This window comes from Epinephelus moara, chromosome 24, assembly GCF_006386435.1.
Source record: "Epinephelus moara isolate mb chromosome 24, YSFRI_EMoa_1.0, whole genome shotgun sequence".
NCBI classification, from domain to species: domain Eukaryota; kingdom Metazoa; phylum Chordata; class Actinopteri; order Perciformes; family Serranidae; genus Epinephelus; species Epinephelus moara.
The window spans coordinates 33,690,653-33,714,782 of NC_065529.1; the positions used below are offsets into that span (position 1 = coordinate 33,690,653).

At 40.7% G+C, this 24,130-nt stretch overlaps 1 protein-coding gene across 5 annotated transcripts in view; it reads left to right on the top strand.

Moving 5' to 3' along the window:
* Positions 1 to 24,130, top strand: part of arhgap9 (Rho GTPase activating protein 9) — a 67,203-nt gene that overhangs the window by 15,853 nt on the left and 27,220 nt on the right. For 3 of the 5 annotated variants that reach the window (XM_050038538.1, XM_050038540.1, XM_050038539.1), the window contains 7 exons: positions 3,337 to 3,675; positions 6,098 to 6,296; positions 6,462 to 6,862; positions 8,084 to 8,149; positions 13,860 to 14,111; positions 15,546 to 15,635; positions 21,789 to 21,854. In XM_050038538.1, coding sequence (XP_049894495.1) covers positions 3,454 to 3,675; positions 6,098 to 6,296; positions 6,462 to 6,862; positions 8,084 to 8,149; positions 13,860 to 14,111; positions 15,546 to 15,635; positions 21,789 to 21,854 — 1,296 coding nt within the window. In that variant the 5' untranslated portion in view covers positions 3,337 to 3,453. The remainder of the gene's footprint in view (positions 1 to 3,336; positions 3,676 to 6,097; positions 6,297 to 6,461; positions 6,863 to 8,083; positions 8,150 to 13,859; positions 14,112 to 15,545; positions 15,636 to 21,788; positions 21,855 to 24,130) is intronic. The other 2 variants (XM_050038541.1, XM_050038542.1) reach the window with 1 other exon arrangement.

Consider the following 24,130-nt stretch of genomic DNA (forward strand, 5'->3'; position numbering starts at 1 on the left):
GTCTTGCTTTTAATCACACGACCACAAGCTCCACACACATAACAATACACACACACACTCTGTCCTATGCAATAAATACACTTCTGTGCATCTGATTCTCTCATTGGTTCCTTGTTTTTTTACCTCTTTGGGTGTCTAGCCAACACATTTATAAAATACAAATACAAATTCTGTGGTCAAGCACACAAAGAGATGGTTTGGTGTACAAGTTTATTTATGTGTTGTGGCTATCTGCAGCTGTGTTCACTAATGTGAGCAAAGAGACCTCAGCAGACGTCAGTCTAGTCTACTGTATTTACATATCCCCAATGTGGAACAGCGTTCATTCTGATTCATGACATTTTGATGAAGCGCCTTGGAAACACTCCTCTGTGCCAGTGTTAGTCAGGCATGCAGTGCCTCAGCCCATATGCTGGTACTGAGGGATTTTACTGTAATTCTCTGTAGCGGTGGGGGTCACAGATTCATTCCTGTGCTTTAATAACAGTGGGATTATCAAGGTTCAGCTAGCGAACCCTGCCCTCCCTTCCATCGCCTTCACAGGGCTCACAGCTCCATCCAGCTTCATCCACATCTCAGTTCCTCTAATTTTTATTTTCCCATCTAGTCCTGACTATCTGCTCTTTTTCAGACTTTTCCTCTTTTATTTGTCTTGTCCATCTACAGTCCCTGATTCCTCTCTGCCCCCCTGAGTCCTCAGTAAATGTGCATGTCTCTATTCATTTTCTCTCTTGTTTGCTGCCTCTCCTCTTCTCACCCAGACTGAGATGGGTTGGGTCTGACTGTGACTGAAGCACTGTTGCTAGGTGCCTAGGGATGTTTTTGTGTTGTGTGTGTATTCGCGAGCGTGTGCGTGTGGGGGTGGGTGGTTGCGTGCACTGTGCGAGGCTGTATCGCTATGTGTCTGGCAGAAAGTTAGATGTTCTCTTATGTAAGCGGGTCTTGGCTGGGTAGAGCAGGGGTTTAGCTTGGGGATGCTGGCTCAGGTGGAGAGCAGGAGACAGATGCTATTTTGGGTATACTGCGCTCCTTACATCCTCCAAACGCATGAGTTATTCACTCACACGTGTCTCTTAGTTCTACCAGGATGAAAGGACAATAGAAAAGTGGTGGTGTGCACATATCTGCAGTGACACTTTATCCTCATCCATGTCTGCCAAACACATTAAATATGAAAGTGGAATTTTATTTCATTCATTTACATATATTGGCAAGAGCAATCAGTTGCCTCTGTCTATGCCAGAAACAGTTGAATAACTTAATTTATTAGTCGACCTGCCAAAAATGAATGCTATCCATTCATCGTTTGAGTCATACATCAAGCACAAATATCAGATTAATTTATCCCAGTATCTGAAATTCAAGGATTTGCTGCTTTTCTTTGTTTTATATTATCATAAATATCGTTTTGAGTTTTAATTTATTCACTAAATAATGAATCCATTGATGAAAAAAATATTAAGAGGTTAATCAATAATGAAAATAATTGTCGCAGTCCTACTTTGACACATTAGCAGAGTATTTCAGTCCCATATACTGTATATATGAGACCTGGCTGCAACTGTGGCCTTGCCCCCCTGCTTGGTTTCAGTGCCCTTCTGAAAGCTGTATGCCCATCGGCCATTGTGGCCTCGGTGCCCCGCTGTGTGCTTGTTTTGTTTTTTTTTCTTTCCCGCCCTGCCTCTCTGCCCTCTCATGTCAAGTTCACCCTGTCAACAGTGTTAGTACATGTGGGTGTAAGAAAATATCAATATACTTGAGTGTTGCAATGTTATGTTTTGTGATACTGTATCGACTCCCAAAAACACTGTTGAATTTGAATTGTTTAACATTGTTTTATACTGCTAATTTGTGTTAAAGAATTATGGAAGTGCTTTTATTTCATTTTTATTACTATACAGTGGGTAGAGCTGAGAATAATAAAGAAGATGGGGAGCAACATGTCCTTTCTATGTTCAGCCATAATGGAGGTCATTTTTGTGACTTAAATTACTTGCTCAATAGTAGAGCTGAAAATTTGGTAACCCCATTCCTCCTGCTGATCTGGGTCTCTGTAAGAGTGCTTTCTTATTCTGGGTATTTTTTATTTATTTTTTTTAAATTATATTGGAATACATTGATAGAAAAAAAGAGATTTTGGGAGGATGGTCATTTTGATTATGTTAATTCGACCAGCTAATGATAAGGGGATCTGAGACCATTTCTGCAGATAACATTATTTTAAAGGGCAAAGTTTCAAAAGACTATTGACCAGCTAGAGTGTCTATTGGGAGCAATACACTTTTACTTATGTTGAGTTTATAACCTTTATTTATTCGTCCAAATGTATTTTAAATAGAATTTCATTTTTATTACTGATCGAGGCAAGTTTTAATTCCTTTGCTCAGACTGCACAAAAGTGTTGCTATGATGCTGGATATTACAAGAACTGTGATAAATGCAAATACAGATCCCACTGTTCTGATTGCATGACAAAGTCAACTTTATAACCCCTGTTTTGTGATATGTATGGTATTGCCAGATTCTTGCCAATACACAGATCTAGTACTTGACTGGCCAATAGTTGGGTGCGTTCATAAATAGTCACTCTGAACACTAGAGCGCACTTGGGCACAAATTGGACCGTTCGTTAATTTGGAGCACTGTTGGAACGTATCATTCAGTTAAACAGAGCAATACACTCTCAGAGTGGCAGAGCGCACTCTAAGCACTCGGTGTGATGAGACGGAGCAGCAGAAATAGACACAGAACGCTTTATTAATTCTGAACAACAGCGTTCTCATTTTAGTGCATCTCAAAAAAATTACACTGCGGAGGACAACTAGACTTGAAAATTCCAGGCCTGGCTCCAACTAAAGATGTTTTCATTATGATTAATCTGAAAATGATGTTCTCAGTTAACTGGTCAAAGCAAAAGTTCAACACATTATGAAATATGTTTGTTTGCTTTCTGGCAGAGAGTTAGCATTGGAAGTTGATTGACAGCCCGCTGAGAGAGGTGTCAATCCTCTCATCTAACACTTCACCAGAGAGGGAACAAGCTGTTTATTATTTGATTTATAATGCCAGAAAATAGTGAAAGATGTCCATCAAAATTCCCAAAGTACACGGTGATGTTACAAAAGTGTTTTAGTTTTCTAATGTTGTCATACATGTTGGTGATTTTCCCCAGATTAACCCAGACTTCCATTTTTAGCACTAAAAGGATTCCTGTTCTCTCCCTTTGAACCTGCACACAGGCAGGTGACCGTTTTTCATTGTTCTCTGACAGCTTCAGTAATCTCCCTCTTCCTCTCTCTCTCTGCACCTCTCTGTGCATTTATTCCTCCGTTTCAGAACATGGCACTGACCTGGCTCCAGTCTCACCTGCCCTGTGCTAACCTGACCTGTATGACCAGTATCAACCATCCGCACGCTTCTAGGAAAGCTTGCTGAACAGGACTGTGGAGAGAGATGCTGTCTGGGACTTGGAGGCGTTCTGTGGGGCATCAGCAGTCTGCTGCAGCACCTGTGGTGAGCCCCAGGGGCATGACAGTGTGTGGTGTCCCCAGTGGTACAGTGGTCCTCGAGGCCCAGTATGACTACAACTACCGTGGTGCTGATGGACGGCAGGTCTGCATCAGGGAGGGCGAACGGTTTGTTCTCCTGAAAAAGACCAACAGTGACTGGTGGCAGGTAAGAAAACAGTTCATCTATAGTTTGTCTAGTGTCAGTTAAACCGAAGATTTTAGAAAAACGTGGACATAGCATCTACAGCCTTCCATAGGTTTCTGAGGAAAGAACAACATTGACAATATTCTGCATTAATTTGTCAATACTTTCCAACTTCCGTACCCTGATTGTGGCTTTTATCCCCAAGATCACATGTTCTTACTGAAAACGTAAATCTCTAAAAAAAAAAACTCGTAACACATATGAACTTCAATTTTTACTGAAGCTAAATGAGTTCCTAAAACAACTTGGCACTGTATGGCTTTTTTGTTGAAGACTGTTTTCAGTGATGGATTTAGTGGGCAAGCTTGTATTTACAGCAGCGGTATGCACTGGTGTACTTGGGTAGGTTTATGAGAACAAAACATGATAAAATGCCATCTATGGTTTCCCAGTGTGCAGGGAAACGTGATAAAGGGGCCTCCTGGGTGCCCTACCAGTGGAGAAAATGTGATGTAGTGTACGAAGGAGTCCTCTTTAAATGGAGAAAACTACAGGCTGCCCTACATGCTAGAGAGCTGGTGCCTTGAGTTCACCAATCGTAGTCCAGTGTACGTGGGATCGACTTAAAATAAACTGCAGTGTTGGTGTTTTTTGTTGTTGGTGGTGTTGTTTTTACAATTTTTGGACAGTAATAGAGTAGAATAAGCTATATCAGGATTTTCCTACCAATTTTATTATTGTTAACTAAGTCAAAACTAAAAACTAGGTGTGGAAAAAAAACATTTTAAAGATTTTATTTTGACTTTTTCACAGTCTAATTTTGAAAGGGGAAGAGAGAGAGAGAGAGAGAGTGAGAGAGAGAATGACATGCAGCAAGGATATTGCCTTCCTATATGGGACCCCACCACCCACTAAGCCATTGGGCACCCCTGAAAAATTTTTTTTAGTTAACTGAAATTAAATTAAAAATTAGACTTTAGAAAAAAATTAAAACTAACTGAAACAATATTGTATGCTGACGAATAAAATAAGATAAAATATTATAAATTGTTATAATAATATATTATAATAATATTTATAGAGTGACTGTGAGTCAGCTGCCTTCACAAAGTGTGTTTGTATTGTAATATCTATTCTGACCCTCTTATATTTTGCACCTGACAAATACCTCTCACATTATAATAATAGTAGTGACCGAAAGAATGAGATCGTGGATAGTCTGAAATGAGTTTCCTTCGTGGGGTGGCTGGGCTCAACCTTAGCGATAGGGTGAGGGGCTTGGATATCCTTAGGGAGCTCAGAGTAGAGACGCTGCTCCTTCGCGTCGAAAGGGGTCAGTTGAGGTGGTTCAGGCATCTGATCAGGATGCCTCCTGGGCGCCTCCTGTTAGAGGTGTTCCTGGCACGTCCAACTGGTAGGAGGCCCTGTAGCAGACCTAGAACATGCTGGAGGGATTGCATATCTCATTTGCCCTGGGAACGCCTTGGGGTCCCCCAGGAGGAGCTGGAAAGTGTTGCTGGGGAGAGGGACGTCTGGGGTGCTTCGCTTGGCCCACTGCTCCAGCGACCTGGCCCCGGCCCCGGACAAGCAGATGAAAATGGATGGATGGGTGGATTATAATAAAAATTTTAAAAAAAACGTAAAACTAATACTGAAACTAATAAAAACTAAAGTAAAACGTATCATTTCAAAACAATACAGGAGCAAACTGAAATAGGCAAACCCACTCTGAAAACTAACTGAAACTAAACTTAATAAACCAAAATTGAAAACAACATAAAAATAAAACTAACAAAAAATACTATTTGTCACTTTAATAACTTTGTTGCCTACACAGGAAACACTTGTTAGGATCAGTTTATTGTTAGTTTGGCCCTATTTTGGAGATTGGCTAACAGTAAGATACCTGTCAATCAAGTGCACACACTCTCAAACAGGGGTGGACAATATCGATAAACATTGAATTTTATACCACAATTCAAATTGAGAAATTATTTGCTTAAATATTTTGACTACAATCAGATCTTTGTCAAATTAAAATGAGCATTAACTCCTTTCCTCTTCGCTGTATTCCAGTGGTTTTGTACCTACGGTACATGTGATGTGTGTATAATTGAACTTTTTCCAAAATCTGTGACAGTTGACACATATCCATGATGTCACAGTCTACTGTATATCATCAAATCACCACCATGAGTCACATCACAAAAGGTGACTTTAACCATTGAAACCATGGAGTTCTGTGTAAAAAATATTACCTACGTATTTCAAAAGAGAAGTTGTGGGTTTTTCGTGTCTGATGGATGTAACAGGAACTGTAGCGCGACACATTTCCGCACAGCCTCCAGGCTACAGCTGTGTTGGTGGACGCTCGGTTGAACTAAGTGGATTTATGAGGGCGAAAATAGAAAAAGCGTTTGGAAATCTGTTTGTTCTTTGACAGGTGCGGCGGATTGGAGCGGCCAGTAAAACAAAGCCACTGTATGTTCCTGCCACGTATGTGACAGAGGTGCCTATTGCACCGATGCCCTCGCCGCAGCGCCTGGTTGTGTCTGCCTCGCTGAACTCCAACCTCAGGATACTGCCGAGGGTGTCACTCTCTCCCACCCCTAAACAGACCACCTATAATGAGCAGAGTCAAGGTAAAGTGTGAGAGAGTCTGAGAAGACAGCTGCTGTGTGTTTTTCAGTTTAATTTTGTATTATAAGTGTAGACAAAAATAACAAACATGTATGTTGATGTTTCTCTTGAGTATAGAAGGAAAATATGTTCTGTGTAGATTTATTTATTTTACCTTCCTCTCTCAGTGAACAAACCCATCTTCCGCTCCATGGAAAACCTCAACTCCAGCAGTGCCTTCCAGGGGCAGGAGAACAATGCCAGCATGGGCGGAGGCCGCTTCCCCACCCTGCCCCTCTGGTCTGGTTTCACCTTTACCCCCAACTCCCCCACCTCTCCATCAGGCCACCTCATGGTCCCTGGGTCCCCCGCATCTTCTACATCATCACAGACTGGGCCACACAACCCCAGGGTGGTCCCCATGATCACTCGGAGCCAGAGCTCCAGCAACCTGTCTGAAAACGTGAATGAGAACCCGTACGATGAGGTGGGTGGCGGCTTCAGCAGCCGCACCAACCACAGGGTGCCCAAGAAGTCTTGTAGCCAGTGGGACATGGTGGGAGCCTCCGGCAAGAACAACCATCTGCAGGTAGGAAGAGGCAAGACCTACAAACCCCAACAGATGTTACTCAAACATCTGGTTCACTCAGCAGTGCCACACTGACAGGGGATTTCTGCACTGTATTTGTACACCTAGGTGTTACCATTGTATTTGTACATTTTAATTTCAAGGGGACCACTTTCTGTGTTAACTTTCGCTGGTGTTTGAGATGATTTAATGCAACCGAGCATTTGTTGCCCTAGTTTTTGCGGTGTGTCCTGCACTGTTGGAAGTGAAGACAGCAAACAAACAAGTAAAGTCAAGAGGGCGTGACCTCAAAACAAACTTATTATATTTGGTAAGATGATTCTTTTTTTTTAGCCATTTAGCCACATTGTTTGTGTTATTATTAGCTGTCACACGTTAAATATCCTTTGTTCTTTCAGCATCAGATTGTGTTGTTAATGTGCTAACTAGCTAACTAGCGTCTTGAGTCCGTCCTGACGGTTTCCCTTTTTGAATGATGAATACAGACTACTGCTGTCTACAGGTATGGAGAGTTATTTCCTCTCCTGCAGGCACTGAAGATACATGTTAGTTGACCATTGACTGTAGTCTTTGTGGTGTGTTCAAGTGCAACTTTTATAGCTAAGACACAGGCGACATGAGGCAACACAATAGTTGGACTTCTTCGCCACTAGTTAGTTCATTGAGCCCTCATGTTGAATGAATGTTTTTTGGAAAGGTGCAGAAAGCTCACGCTTCTTTTCTCTATCAATGTTATTTGAGCCGGAATCCATGTTTCCAAAATCTGTACAACAAAAGTGCTGAGTCAAAATTATAAGTCACAGTGACCAGTAGTCATAATGACCAAAAATATGGTCATGATGCCCAGAATGACAAATATCAGAGTTTCCCTTCATTTAAACCAAATTTGGACGTGTTCACATCAGCTGTGTGTGAGTAAACCTGGTGCCCAGTGAGACAAACGCCTTTCACAAAATAACTGACATAGACGTCCAACCAATGATCTGTAAATCAAAGGTGGATTCAGCGACTCTGGAGAAAGATAGTTGATACTCAACACCCAAACAAATACACCCCTCTTGTCAGAGTTCCTATAGAAGCTCTGGTAATATCTCTGATGTTATTTACGTGTCATTACTGTGTAGCTTCATTCCTCATGTAAGAGGACGTGGAAGTGGGAGAGTAGTCGGCATAGTGTTGTGTGTCTTGGTTCATGCCACTTTGTTTGTTTCCCATTTACAGAGCCAGGGCTGTGAATGGACACACAGCACACACACACAGAACAGACAGCTGGCAGACCATGAGGAGGTATTTGCAAAATTTGACAAAAAGTGTATTGGATTAAAATCGCAGACTGTACCTTTAATGTAATACAGCAATCCAACAGTCTAACAGAGTGTGAAAAATACGCAGTGACATTTTATACTCATCCATGTCTAGTAGTCAGCAGTCGTCATGTCAAGTATTTTATCCATTTGCACACCAGCACAGTTCGAAAAAATATTTTAGTCTCATTGCGTCTTCTTGTTCTGTAACTTATCACGTGCATTTCCCTTGTCACTGCACATTTTACACACACTGTTAGATTGTTAGATTGCTCTACTACATTTAGGGCACAGTCCGCCAACTGTCTGTTCTGTGTGTGCGCTTTGTCCATACACAGCCGTGGCTCTGTAAATGGGAAACAAACAAAGTGGCTCGGACCAAGACACACAACAGTAATGACACGTAAACAACATCAGAAACAAACTGAGCTTGATTTCATGTTGCTGTACAGACAGTCCATCTGAAATGAGTTAACTACAATCAAGTAAGAAACTAAACACATTAATCCAGCACTTTATCCAGCACCAAAGGTTTTTGGATGTACGTACTCTACATCAAATACTACAACCGACAACCTCAGTCGAACCTACTACCACTATGGTTAACAGTTATTGAAGTTTTACAGGTTTAAGCAAATATTTTTATTTGATAGTCAGCAGGTACTTATCGGAAAATGTTAGAGGGCCAAAACAGGAGCGCATTGGTAGCTGAGTGCTTACAGTGCGTATAACCGCAAAGTTCTGGGTTCGATTCCAGCTTACACAAAATTGATACTGAATAGTATGAACAACAGTGAAGAACATTAAAGAAAATAGGCCAAACAATTCCATCCTATGTAGCTGTTGTTAAAGGAAGTGTGGGATTAGATTAATTTTGACTTCCTATAATAGGTAAAAATTTCTAATCTCATGGCTTCACAGGTCATAACGCCCAAACTGTAATAAACCAGTTGGTAGTTGGCCTTGTGACTGTGTAGGGTATAACTTAAGAAACAAATGGCAAACTATAGGTCTTTGCCTTTCGTTTCTTTAACCTCAGTCAATTGGAAAAGGTTTTCAGATGGAAACAAATAACACTATAAAACCGATTAAAAAGAAAAGAAAACGACCTTGTGCATATTTACCAGACATCTGAGTACAGCTGTGGCAGCAGAGGTTCTATTTGATTTACGTCTGTACTTGACCTCAATAATCCTCCTACAGCAGCAATCAAGTTAGCATTGTGGTGACGTCGGAGCTTCCCTGTATTACATCAGAGGGGATTACACAAGGCAGAGTTGTTGTCGAGAGAAGTACTGAAGGTTATCTGTCTTTCAGCTGAGGGAAGCTCCCACAGCCCAGTTTTGCCTCCACTGAAGCGTGCATGCACCGGTGACTTCCGACTTTGGATGTCTGTGATCTCAGTGGAAATGACAGTTCTTTTTTTGTTTCTTTAAATCTTTCTCATTCTCTCTAACCTCGCTGTCTGTTTCTGTATCTGCCCCTCTCTCTCTCTCTATCTCTGAGGACCTTCGTCGTTCGAGCCTTTAATACCAGTGAGCAGGATAATTGCAGCCACATTCAGGTCATAACGCCCTGTTTTTCATCCAGAAAACTCTCTCACCATTCATTTTTGTCAGCCCTTTTTTTTTTTTGCGCTGCCACACTGATGAATTTAAATTAGATTTAATCTTTGTCCTCCGCGGGCAAAATCCCATTTGAATTTGAAGAGATAAAACCAACTGATTTACATATTTTAAAGGTTGTTTTGATAGCACTTCTGTCTTAATTTGTCAGTACACTACATGGCCAAAAGTATGTGGACACCTGAGCCCATAAGTATTGGTTGAACATCTCATACAAAAACAATGGGCATGAATATGCTGCTACAAAAGCCTCCACCCTTCTTTTCTTTAAACAAGGTATTTTTATTGATATTCAATAAGACACACAAAACATCAACAAAGTAACAGAGAACCAACAAGAACAGAAATCAACCCCGCCCGCCCACCAACCCAGAAACAAACAGAGAAAGCCAGACCAGCGTAAAGATATAAATGACAAAAACGAAAAATAAATAAATGAATAATGAATAATGTTAAAAATATGTACATAAATATAAAAAAGAAAAAATAATAATTTAAAAAATATATATACATAAATATAAAAAAAGAAAGAAAAAGAATTTTAAAAATATGTATACAAAAAAATTATATATATATATTATTTTTTTAAAAGGATGACAAATTAATTAACTTGTGTGACGTAAGTAGGGGAGTATTATATGTTTCATCGCAATTTTTCAGCTTCCAGAACCTGCTGCAGAGATTTGCTCCCATTTGTCTTTATTTGTTATTTGGATCCCCATTAGCTTCCACAAAGTGGTCGCTAGTCTTCCTGGGGTCCACACACGAAACACTAAAAATACATCAATTTAAAATCACACAGTATCAATCAGAGGATAACTTTCAATATCAGTCCAAAATTAAGACAAAAAAATGAGTAAAAATTTAAGTAAAATTAACAAAAATGTTCAAGAACTGCCATGACAAAATTTACACGTGATTCACCAATTTTAATTGCTCACTTGACATGTCGCATACCCGTGACAAAAAACGCTATATACTAGTTTATCCCCAAAAAACTGAGGTGTATTTTTTTAAGATGACAGTATGCATGAATAACAAAGGACTAGATTTTAGTTTAGCCTCCACAGATACAAAGGCAGTAGTGAAGTCAGACACGGATGTTGAGAAATAAAGCCTGCCTCCTGAAGATGATGCATGGTGTTGAAGCGTAGGCTTATTGCAGGTCAGTCGAGTTTTCTCCACACCAAACGTCTTTATGAACCTCGCCTTGTGCACAGGGGCGATGTCATGCTGAAACAGGAAATGACTTACTCTAAACTGTTGCCACAAAGAAGGAAATACACTACTGTCTAGAATATCATAGTTTGCTGCAACATCAAGGTTTCCCTTAACTGAGGCAAAGGGGCCTAATCCATACCATCATGTGGACTGGGGTGTCCACATACTTTTGGCCATATAGTGTGTGACAGAGAGACGGATAGAGAGATAGAAAGAGAGATGACGTGATTGCAACAATTTCTCCTCCATCACATTTCACACATTTTTCCCACTCATACCAGGGACTTATTAAACTAAACATAGTGAAACAGAACAGTACATTTACAGTATATCGACACAGCAGTGTGTATCTGCTCTATAAATGAAGCTTATGTATCTCGCTCATGACATTTTGTGGTACAGTCACCATGAGCATGCAGCCAACTGTGAATAAGCACTTGACCACAGCTCCGATGAAAGTGAGAATGTCACAGCTGAAGAAGAAGAAGAAGAGGTAGAAGAGGAAGTGTTTGAATATGAGCCAATTCTGAAAAATATGAAGGAGTCAAATATTCTGGAGAATTTTTTCTTTTGAAACACATCCTTTGCTTTTACTAAAGTATAATATTTTTAAAAAATATGGTATAACAGCATATTTTAAATCAGCTTTGACCCCGTTCAACCCTGTTGAGTAACTTGGTTTTGTCTAACCACTGAGGCGATCGGGGTAAACAGTTGAGACAGGAAGTCTTCGGTGAACTCAAGACTCAGTGCTGCCCCCTGGAGTGAACTCACATGCACACATTTAACACACACATGCATTCATACACACCATGTTCCCTCTGTCATGATCTGAAACAACTTCATGTTATGTAACAGGGATCAGTCAATCAGTCAGTGAGTTATGTCTCAGCTATAATTGGTGGAAAGATGATCCTCCACTCATGTCTTTTAGATTAGTTTCATAGGATTTGTAGATGTCCACTCTTGTAGCTGTTGAGTTAGTCCTCCCTATCCAGGCGAGCACATGCGTTTCTATAAGCTCTGTCCTAATCCAGAGTCCGACGGGTTATGCCATAGTAAGAGGCGGCGGGATTTATTTATTTATTTGTTGTTTCTGTCTCTTCTACACAGTGACATGTTTTAATTTTTCATTCACTGCTGTCTGCACTTGTTATGTGCCCCTGTTGTGAAAACACACACATTTTTGTTCACATAATAAAATCAAGTCAGTCTTATTTGGACTATATATAGTATCCGAAGCATAAATTACCTACTGTAGTATCATTGAGACTTGATTTAGATAAAGAAAAACACTGGTGAATTACAGAAACATATACACAGAGCCATGCAGTGATTTGCATACTGATGCACAAACGGAACAACAAATATGCATAGAGTTACTCAAGGTAATTTAAAGATAATGGTGGTGATATTCAGTCTTGTTCTTATTGTCAGCAACTCCTATAAAAAGACCAAAACTAACAGTATCATCTGTGTAGCCAGAGTGACATATGGCGCATTCTTCTGTGCCATAAAGCTTCATTTTTGTCCAAGAACTTTAAGGAAACAGAGTAGCAGGTTGCACTGGGTGACATGTTCCTTCATTACAATGAATGCAGCTTTATTTTGAGTCAATAATACCCCATGTATTCCGGGTACTCCGGCTTCCTCCCACAGTCCAAAGACATGCAGGTTAATTGGTGACTCTAAATTGCCCGTAGGTGTGAATGTAAGTGTGAATGGTTGTCTGTCTCTATGTGTCAGCCCTGTGATAGTCTGGTGACCTGTCCAGGGTGTACCCTGCCTCTCACCCAGTGTCAGCTGGGATAGGCTGAACGTTTTTTTTTTCCATACAGACTTTAAAAGTTTGAACGGGATTTGTCAGGGTGTTAGTGACATTCATGTCATATAATAAACAAGCCAAATTAGCCATCCGAGTTAATGCATGCTACTGTAACTACACTAACAACAGATCAGACGTGTGCAAGAACATTTTTTGGTGACACGATATCAAACAAAAGCCAGAGACTGTGTCGTATTAATTTGCTGTGAGCTTCTAAGAAGAGAGCAGAAGAGCAGCTGCCTCCATCTTACTCACACTCACCCTGGGTCTGGGTCTGCAGCTGCCTATACTGGACAGCAGCATGAAAGCGTGGAGCGCTCACTCTGCAGTCAAATCTGGGGACTGAAATGTCCCCAAAAGTACACTGCATGTTGACTGACAAAAACAGAAAACTGCCTAACGTGAAGAATCTCAGTTGACTGAGGGGCCAGCGCCCAGCTTTTTGGGGAAATTATTTAGACATTATTAAAAATAAAACTTTATACTTGTGTCCTGTTTTAAAGATTTACGTCTTCAGAAGGGACAAATAAGCTTGCAGCTGAGTATTGAAAGACACACAGGGGCCTCAGTGGCTTAGTGGATAGAGCAGGTGCCCCATGTACAAGGCTGTTGCCACAGCGGCCCGGGTTCAAGTCCAGCCTGTGGCCCTTTGCTGTATGTCATCCCCTCTCTCTGTCTCCCCCTTTTACACTTGGCTGTCATGTCCATTAAAGGCAAAATGCTCAAAAAAAAGAAAGACACACAGTGTTCATTGTAATGAGGAAACTTGTCAATGATGTGGACATCATTGACATCATTGATCTTCTCATTTCTTGATAATACAATGACTTAAAATACAGAACACCTCCAGCTTTATCCTGTCATAGCATTACTGAACTTAAGTTCAATTCCTGACATTTTGTTTTGAGTCATAATGTCTGTATTGAAGCTGTGATTTTTTCTTTGGTATTCAAGTTTCATTTCCTTTTCCTCCACGTCCACCTCTCACTCTCCTTTCTCTTTTCCCTCTGTCTGCCTAAAAGGTACCAACAGAGTCCTATCTGTCCCAGCTGTCCTGGCAGGACTCTCCTCTTTACACTGAAATGCAGCCAGGGAAACGCCTGTCGCAGCCGGAGCCGCCCTGCCCTGCCCCAGGTCAGCAGCCTCTTCAGGTCATGGACATGTGGGAGCAGTACACGGACCTGACAACGGGGAGATACTTCTATGTCAACAGCATCACCAAGGAGAGGTCCTGGAAACCGCCTCGCCGGTCACGTGGACGCACCCCCAACAAGGTGAAGCACCCAACACAGCCAAAGTTCATTCACTGTTTGGTACTCCTCCTGAATCCATGTTTTTTTTTTGTCTTTTACTGAAATTGCTTTAAATTTGAAAAGGTGGGCATTTTCAGAGCTGGATGAAAGCTTCGTCTCTCAAAGGAGAGGATAGAGAAAGGTCAGGGTGTAGAATAAAAGAGTCTGCTCATTTATATGCTCACACAGTTTGACTGTATCAGCACTAAAAGGGACCTTTTCAGCCAAAGAACTTCATAAGACCTAAAGGAGAGCACCCTGGCTCGCATATTTTCTCTTTGCTCAGACATGAGGTGATGCAGACAGGGCTGCTCGCACAGTGATCACAGGACAGGTTTCCACAGCTGGAAGCTGAAGCCTGGAGCACGCCGGGAGACTCATATATGAGTTTGAGTGGAAGTGACTATATATTCTCACTTTGGCATAGGGTCACATTGAACTCAGCACTTGGAGAGCTGCTGAATATTACATTCTGACTGGCCAAGGATAGACGTGCTTTAAAGAAATACTCTGACATTTTTGGAGATAGGTTGCTCAGTTACTTTATTTTTGAAAGTTAGATGAGAAGATTGATCCTGCCACTCATATCTGTATGTTTAATAGGCTTTATGGCTGCAGCCAGGAGATGGTTAGCTTAGCTTAGCTTAGCATACAGACAGGAAACAGGGAAACAGCTAGCCTACCGTAGCTCTGCCCAAGCTAACAAATCCGCTTATCAGCACCTCTAAAGTTCACTTATTACCATGTTATATTTCATTTGTTAAAGCCATACAAAACAAAACTGTAAAAACAACAATTCACTGTTTTATGGGGGGGTTATGGCTCTGAGCAGTTGCCAGGCAACCAGCAGAGAGTTCAGGAAGTTACGGCTGTCAGCCAAGAAATACTTGGCTCCATAGCCGCCCTAAAAACAGTGCTCCGAGGTGGTGGTAGGTGGATTCTGTTACCTTTAGAGAGAGCAGGGCTGGTCGTTTCTCCCTGTTTCCAGTCTTATTGCTAACTAAACTAACTGACTGCGTAAAGTATCTGTATGTTTAATGGACAGATATGAGGGTGATATTGATTTTCTCATGTAGCTGTCCACAAGAAAGCGAATAAGTGCAAAGTATTGGTCACAATTTCAAACTCTTTCTGTTGATCAAAGAGGTAAAATGGTAGCATCCATGTTGCCGTGTCTTACCAGCCTTGTTCTCACAACTTGAACACTTAAACCACCAAGCATGTCGTGTACTTGACCTCCCATGTCGCAACCATGAGCTTGCAAGTTCCATTTGAAGGCAGCAAAAGAGTCAAAGAGGTGTGGGATATCAGGTTCCTACTGTAATGTGTTTGAGGATGTCATCGGTAGCTAATAATATATCTAAGACCTTTCCTGTTTCACAATCTGTGGTATTTTTTTTTCTGTTTCTCTGACAGGCCGATCCAGTACAACCACAGACGTTACCCAGAGAAACCAGCCATCTGTCACTGCCACTTCCTGAAACTGGCAATGGAACAATGCACAAGGTAAGACTACTTTACAGCTGAAGACGTGGTGAAAATTCAGCCTCCCTGGTGACATTTTGTGTGATTTAACGACTAGATTCTGAATGACATTATCTACATTAATAACTGAAATCACAGGATATATTGCATGTAAATAATGAGGACACGTGACCTCATTAGGAAGACTCTTGCTCTGCTGCTTTTGTTGTTTTCTCCACCCTCACCTGTATCTAACCGCAGAGAGCAACAAGTACACACCCAACAAAAGCATTTACCTTTAACTTCAAATCACCTGTGTTGTTTTCAAAGTGCCGCATATTTAGGAAGAGTATCACCACTGAATATCACATGTATTTATAATATCATATCATCATATTTAACAAATATGGCATATTTAAACGTTTTATTATATATCAATTTGTTCATTATATAGTGATATATATTTAAAATCCACCTGCATTGTATTTAACCATTTTTTTATGATCCTTTTCACAAGGAAGTTTGTACTGAAAAAGGTGGTGAGGAATGTGTTTATGACAGTATGTGCCAAGTCAGTTGTTAGTGGTTGGTTTAGTTTTTCTTTTAACCATCTTTCATTTGCCACTTTAACACTGTCAAGCTTTTATATTCTTAAAGGGAAAGTTCAGATTTTTTGATACGCGGTTCAATGAGGTACTTCTCCATAGGCACTATACAGTAGATGTTGGTCTGCACGCTCAAAATTGGAGAAGCAGGCAGAAGTGCTACCATGGAAGATAAGCTATGTGCTGCTGTGGAGGGAGGCAGCAGCGAAACGCAAAAAAGTGCCACCTAAAAAAAATCAATATCAGTTTAAGCTTATGTTATATGAGGAATATTTTCACAGCCGTTATCTATTCTCTCTTCAAAGCCACCAGACACCTTTGACAGAGACAGTATTTTACCTCCCAGCACATGGGAATTGCTGGCCTGCTGTTGCCAGAATCGCCTTGTAGCGAAGTCTGCTGGCCAAGTCAGTTACAAACTGTCCGTAAACAGTGTGTTCAATTGCTGCAGGACAAGAGGCTGAGTGTAGCCATTTACATCCCTGCAGCTGTTAACATGTTTGTCAGTCTTTGGTCCTCATGGTGTGTCGGTGTGGACCGGTGTGCTGCTGCTGCTGCTCGCTGTATGTGCACGTCACACACTCGTACTTATTTACTGATTAATTGGCACTGGTAATTTAAATTATTGTGGTGTATTTATCATGACTAGGGTCCAAATGAGGCTCGGGTCATTTTGTTTCTGTTTTCACTGTTTCATCAGAAAAATGCAACTGTGGCAAGTATCTCACTATCACTTTCTTTATTCATATATTAAGAAGCTACAAATTATATTAAAGTACAAAATAAGCCTGAAAAGCTGTAAATCAGAACGGAAGTACGGAGAGTCATCGCTATAGAGACGATCACTGTCAGGTTTTCAGAACGATTCAGACCAGTGCATTGCGAGTAGTTGCAAGTTTTAGCTGTCTCGTTATGTGACTTTGGTGAATCTGAACTCACCCTGTAAAACACCAAAGTCTCACAATAACACAAAAAACTAACCGTCCAAGGCAGTGGTGGTCCAGCAGCTCTGGTGTTCTGCGAGATGAAATTACAGTTTTTGTCAAATGAGTCTGGTAACTTTGAAGAGAGCATAGAAAATAGCTCCAGTTTCACTTGGGAAATCGCCAACTGACAGCAGGGTAAAGTGGTGAAAGTATTTGAAATATAGTGTACACTAGACCCTAGTGTTTCCACACACTCTTAAATGTGGCCGCAGTTGTCATCACTCGCTGCTCTGTCAAGCACCTACTGTATTTCCTCATTACCGGTGACACAGAGTCTGTACCCCATTTATCGTCCACGAAACGGGGTTGCACGCTGACATTTTCAGAACAAAATAAAACAGGCTGCAGTGAGAGTCTCTGCACATATATCCCACAGTATATTTAAAAATAGCAGGTTTATGCATTTAGTCCTTCTCAGGCAAGCTCAGGGGTTTAGTGTTGCCGGAGTCCACAGGTACGACACTCCGCAATGCTTTTTTTTCTCCGAGTGAGGATTAGAATATATGCCATTCACATAACCTGGTCAAAATTAATATATATTAATATCACAGTAAAATTTATAGTGTGTTGATGGATTCATGTCGTCAGCTGAGTAACATTACAAGTTAATGTTTCACCTTAAAAGTTGCCAACAGTCGGCCCAGTGAATTAAGTTATTTTTTTAATCTGACTCCAGCTGCTGCAAGAGGCAACAATGCAAACAGCTAAACACACACTTCCTGCCCACTGTCATACAAATGAATCTTTGTCAGTGTCTATCTATTACCCAGAATGCACAGGGTGTCCAGACCTGAACTGTTGTCCAGATTAAAGCGGGGAGAAATGCTGAGCGGGTCCAAATTAAAAAGGGGATTACATCTTTCTAGTTGCCACATCGCTTACTGACCGACTTACTATTTATTTACTAACTGCCCTCTGACACACACACTTCCTCTCAGATGGTGTTTTTGTTGGGCTAATCCCTGAAGGGAATAACGAGGTAATGCCTCTTGATCTGATGCAGATGAGCAGAAGCCATTAGAGCCACATGGAGGGAGACAGAGGACTCTTTTAAATCCAAAACATTACAAAACATTGCTAAATTTAAACCACTCAGTGAAACTTCTCATCAGCGTTAAACCCCTCCCTGACCTCACAGATGCTGTTGTCGTCAAACTTCCACTGTTTCATCCTTATTTAGTAAACTTGATTTTACAAGAGAGTGTTTCTAAGCTCCGGAGTGAGAAAGTACATCTGTTGTTTCAGGGTTTTGGGAATTTATGCAACAGCGATTGGTGACTGAAATTGACCCGAATCAATGATGACATCTACGTAGTAAAGCGATGCGAGCTGCATGATCCAGATTGTCAGAGATAAGCATTTTGCATCTCAAAGTTGCGTTGCCTCAGTGTTGCGTCAGTGTTTCAAATTTAATGTTGCTCATCAAAAAAAATATGCGCATGATCAAAGCAGTGATTCCCCCATCAAGTCTGTTTGAGATGCTTTCTGTTGACCTATATGTGTCACTTTATATTCCGTGGTACATGCATTAAACAGGAACTCCACAATCGATATATATAATGCATACGGCATGCCACACAAGTTAATGACCCAGGTGTTCAAACCCGAGTGACCCACTTGTTGGCACACAGCGCTCTGTAGTCTAGATTTGTATTTTTAAAAATTGTTTCAACCCTTACCATGCTGACTCCTTCCTGTCCTTTTATGAGCTCAGCTACTGTGCTTTAATTGTGCAGATTTCAGGTTCTTGTGCATCACCTCTACCTGTTTTCCCATTTTACTTCATACTAAAATTCTATTACATATAAATGGAGAGTTCCCCCATAATTAAAAATACATATTTTTCCACTTACTTTTGATGCAGTTTATCAGTCTAGATTGTTTTGGTGTGAGTTACTTTGTGTTGGACGTATCGGCTGTAGAGATGGCTGCCTATGTAATATATAATGGAACTAGATGGCACTGGGCTTGTGAGGCTGAAAGGGGCCAAAAAAAATCATCTGAATCATGACCCAGTTACCCAAGATAGTCCACAGAACTTGTGGTGAGCAGTTTCATGTAGGAACTATTTTCTTTCGTCTAAACTACGCCTGCCAACCTCAGCAAAGCCAGTTATAATTTTGTTGAGAGACGAGACATGACAAAAATTTTAGTAGTGGACTGTTGGACATTGTAAGCATGAAACTTCAGTAAATAGTTGGCACCAGGATATTTCGCCATGTGTCAGCCATGTGTGTCTGACTGTGGATGGTGGAAGTGTTGAATGAATTTGTGGAGTTTGTTAGTTGCAGCAGTGGCTGTTAGCAGTTACCTCTGCTTGTCAGCCGCTGAACGGCAGCGAAGCAAGCTGCCATCGGCCACCAGACTTCACAGCTGATCCCTGCAGGACTCCACTCAGATGGATCGCTCTTTAATAGGCAGGTAGGAGGCTCAGTTATCTGTCAGTGTAGCTGTGCTGGAAGGAAACAGTATTTTGTATTTTTGGCACTTTAAACTCTGCAAGCTGAGTGCCATCTAATTCCGTTATATTCGAGAGAAGGCAGACATCTCTTCGGCCAATATCTCCAACACTCAGCCAACTCACGGCAAAACAATCTAGATTGATAAATAGCACTACAGGTAAGAGGGAAAATATGTGTTTCTGATTTGGGGGTGAACTGTTCCTTTCAGAGGGCCATTTTGTACTTTTTACTTCTCAACATATTTGACAGTAGAGCTGAAACAGTTAGATGATACATTTCTAAACCAAGTTAATCCTTGAGCAACTTACTCACTTTATACTTGGCAGATTGAGAATTTCGGAGCCATTGTTATAAACCAGTGGTCACCAACTTTTTGTGATTGATGCACACCTACAGCCCTCTCAGATGAGCTCCTCTTCATCAACACCAACAATCATGCTCCATATGTGTCCTTTTATGTAGAATTATTTATACTGTATAACAGAAATATTGTCACAATACCTCTTCATACAAACAAAGTGATTCTGGACTTGTTGATGTGTCGGCTTTGTCTCTGTGTCAGATTTATCAAGTTTGTACAGTTTGAAATTGCAGAAGCTGGAGGTGTCCACCAATAACCATTAGTCTTAGCCATCTATTTTTACTCTTCTGCTCTCTTTCTCACTAGTTCCCACACACTCAAAACAGCAGCAGGCGCCATTAGAATATTAACACTGACTCATGTTGGTAGGAGGCGTGTCTTATGGAGTTGCAGCTGGTAGTTTATTAGTTAGTGTGACAGTAAATATACTTAAGATGTATCCTATTTGTGTGTATTTATTTTCCTTCTAGATACAAATATGTGGGTTTTTTATTTCATTTTTATTTTTTTCACCAAAGTCTAATTTCTGTTTTGTCTACTTAACTGAAGTGCTCCACAATATTTCCACATACCAGGCACTAGTGATAAGAATCCAGTACTATAACAATCTAAAAGCATAAAAGGTGCTGTCATTCATTGTGATTCATTTTATTTTTGTTAATTTTGTGCCCAATACTTCTGCACTTAAATAAAATCATAAAGGCTAAAACTTAACTTGTAAAGACCTGTTTTAACGGTGTGGTAGTTTTACTGAAGTAAAGCATCCCTATTGTCTCTGCCTACAAACAAAAGCTGACAGAGAGAGGTTAATGTTAGCAAAGACCTGGTATGATTTTTTTTGGCTGAGTCTGATTGTACCAGCTGATAAAGGCAGCTTCCCTCTAGAATGGGGAAGTAGACGCAGGCTGAGGCAGGAGGGACAGAAGAATGGTTTTAATACTTTGACACTCGGTGTCATGACATGAAACGACAGCGGCAGCTGAGAACTCAAACTCGACAGGAAGAAAAGCTCTCAGAGAAAAACAAACAGTTGTTCTGGATTGTGTACCTGGGTGATCAGTGATAATGAGCACCTTTGCTGTAAGTTCATCTTCAATTCTTATATTATTTAATATTATTTACCTCCATGTTTTCATGTAGTTATTGGTGTTAAATTTCAGGCAGCACATGTAAAATGCTGCTTGTTAAATGAAGCTGAATATGTTTCATGTGGTTGTTGTACTAACATAGTTCCCTCACTTGGCTTTTTAATTGTCAGCGGTGTTGCCACTGAATCTGTCATTCTCACAACCTCATGACTGTGTTTATGTGGACGTGTGGGATCCACTTCAAAAACTAAAAGTCTGCACGCCTGAGTCAAATAAGTCCTGTGCACAGCGTGTTTCAATCTTACTAAATAACGGTAGCAACTGCTGCTCATTAACTTAAGTTGAATACAGGCACAATGTGAGAGTGTGTGTTTCTCCATGCTGTGGTGGCGACTCAAGGATCATTTTTAGCTGGCAGGATGTACGCAGGGCAGAGGAGTAGTTTCACTGTTGGTGTGAGCGTTAGCCCTCACTTCTTGACTTATCTTAACTTGACAGCATCCTGTTTTCACATGTAGGTGTGATTTTGTCAAATGTTTCTTGTGAAATATTTTTTGATTATTAGGGGTTTTTTGCCGGTAATTCATGTGGAAAAAGTAGTAGACTTGTGCTTTTGATTAAGATGAAATATAAATAGTAACTGACCATGTGTTTCCTGTCTTCCTGTCTCCTTGTCTGTCTTACTCTCTCTAGCTGTCACCTGATTTTGTCTTTGGGAGCCACCAGAGGAATAATGACAGTGGCTGGCAGATGAAACAGGTAAAACTCTTCTCTACCTGCCGCACTCTTTCATCGCCAGAGGGCTAATGCATCTCATGTTGACTTTCACCTTTTAAATAACACCCGTCAAAGACTAAAGTAAAAGATAAGCTCCCTTTACAAGTTTTACATACTCTCCCTACACAAATAGGATGCATTTGGATAACAAAACATGACGCCATACGACTCTGGTGGCGTTGTCTGCCACCTTGACTTCATCATTACATAAGAAGAAATTCTGCTACATGTAATGTTTGCACATCTGCCGCCACAATCATTAACTGTATGTCTGCACAGACAAAGCTACAGATTACTTAGACTTCCTATTCTTCTTTTAAAAGCTGACAATTCTTTCCTTGTTATTCTTGCCTGACTTGGAGGGTAATCCTAAGTGTTTCATGAGCGCTTAAAGGGCTTTTGATGGAGGGTATTTTCCTCATGAAAATCAATGAACTCGAGTTGTTAGATTTGCAAAAACTGCATCTCCACTGTATTACTGTAGAATACATTAAAGTAATGCCAGCTATGCTCTTTAGATTCTCAGAGATCAGCATTTATGCATATTAAGGTGGTGAAATAGCAACTCATGGTGTAAAAAGAAAAGGCTGTTACCCAAGCAGTTCTTACTGCAACATGTTGCATCACAGTGGGGTGTGGGTGCGCTTGGTTTAAAGCCCTTTTAAAGGCCTCCTCTTAGCAAAGGAGCCGATTTGGCTCTTAGTGCTAATCCTCCTTGCATGAAAAGATGGCAAACATTAGGAGGGATATTTAGTCTGATTGTTGAAACTGGGTTACAGGGATTGGGAAAGGTACTTAATTATGGCTACTGCTGCATGAAAAGTTGAAGCTGTGGGTCTTTGTGATGTGATCATGCACACTTGTATGTGTACGTGCGTGGGATTGTAAGCATAGATATTTTGCATGTTGAGTTAAGATGCACGTACATGCATGGTTGTGTCTCTGACACTTTGTCTCTCAGCTCTTCCTGTGAAGTGAAGCGGTAACAATTTAAACTTTGCAAGGAAGCTGCATCCACCAGTGTGTGAAAAAGGGCTGCAAGTAACGACTGTTTTCACTGTCAGCTAATCTGCTGATTACTTCCTTGATTAACCTGTTTGTTGTTTGGTCTGTAAAATGTTAGAAAAGGGTGAAAAATGTTAATCGGTGTTTCGCAGAGTCCAAGATGGCGTCCTCAAATGTGTTGTTTTGTCCACAAGCCGAACATATTCAGTTTGCGGTCATAAAGAATCAAGAAAATACCACAAAATATTCACATTGAGACTTTTGACTTTTCTTTTAAATTACTCAAATTGATTAATCTATTTGTAGCGACTGCAGGAAACAAACTGAAAGTCGCTGTGAGGCTGAGGCCTGGTTAATTTGTCTGACACGCCAACAAAAGATTTGCTGAGATCCAAAAATACGTTAAGTAAGTGTTTTAATGAAAAAGAATCAAGTTATCATAACGTGCACAAACCTATGATAATCAAAATTATCACAGCATACTCACCCCCTCCCTCCAACCAAAAAACCACACAGTGTAGTGGAGTGTGTGAATAGATTATGTGTGTCACCGCCCATGTCCATGTGACATGACCTGACCTGAAAAATAATAATAACATCCCAAAACACTAAAGAAAAACATGTAACAATACAAAAATATAAACCAACCCAAAACGTATTAATCTTACAAAGTCCATTTCTTTCTAAATTAATTCATGGCTCCTACTCTATTATTGGTGAATAGTTTAGTAGTTGGCAGCTTATCAGTTCATCGTTGAACTCTAGTGTAAAGTGCTCAAGATCTGCTCTCATGATTATGGTCAGTATTATTTGTTAGAGTGCCAGAGTGCTTCACCTCATATTTGCAGTTCATACATGTAAATGATTTTATGATGCAGAACTGCTGCTGCATTGCTGTTCTGCCACAAAGAGGAATTGGTTTAGGTATTACAGCTTTATTCAGAATTGATCTGACATGGCAGAAGGTTTCATAATGGCTACCACTGTGTGAAGATGTAAAGATCAAAGACCTGTTATTGGAGCACTGATGCTGAGGACGTGTGAGGTGACATGACGACAATGTAAGAACGATCTGCAAGCCAACATCCAGTGCCTGCTCCTGACAGTGGCACTTTCTAATCTAAACTAATTATTTTGGAGCTTTTATCGACTCTGCTGTCCATCAGTCAGAGAAACAAAGCAAACACATCCACTGTCACAAAATAAACCAGTGAGGAAAAATCCCACTAGCGAGCAAAGGTCCTCATCTTAGT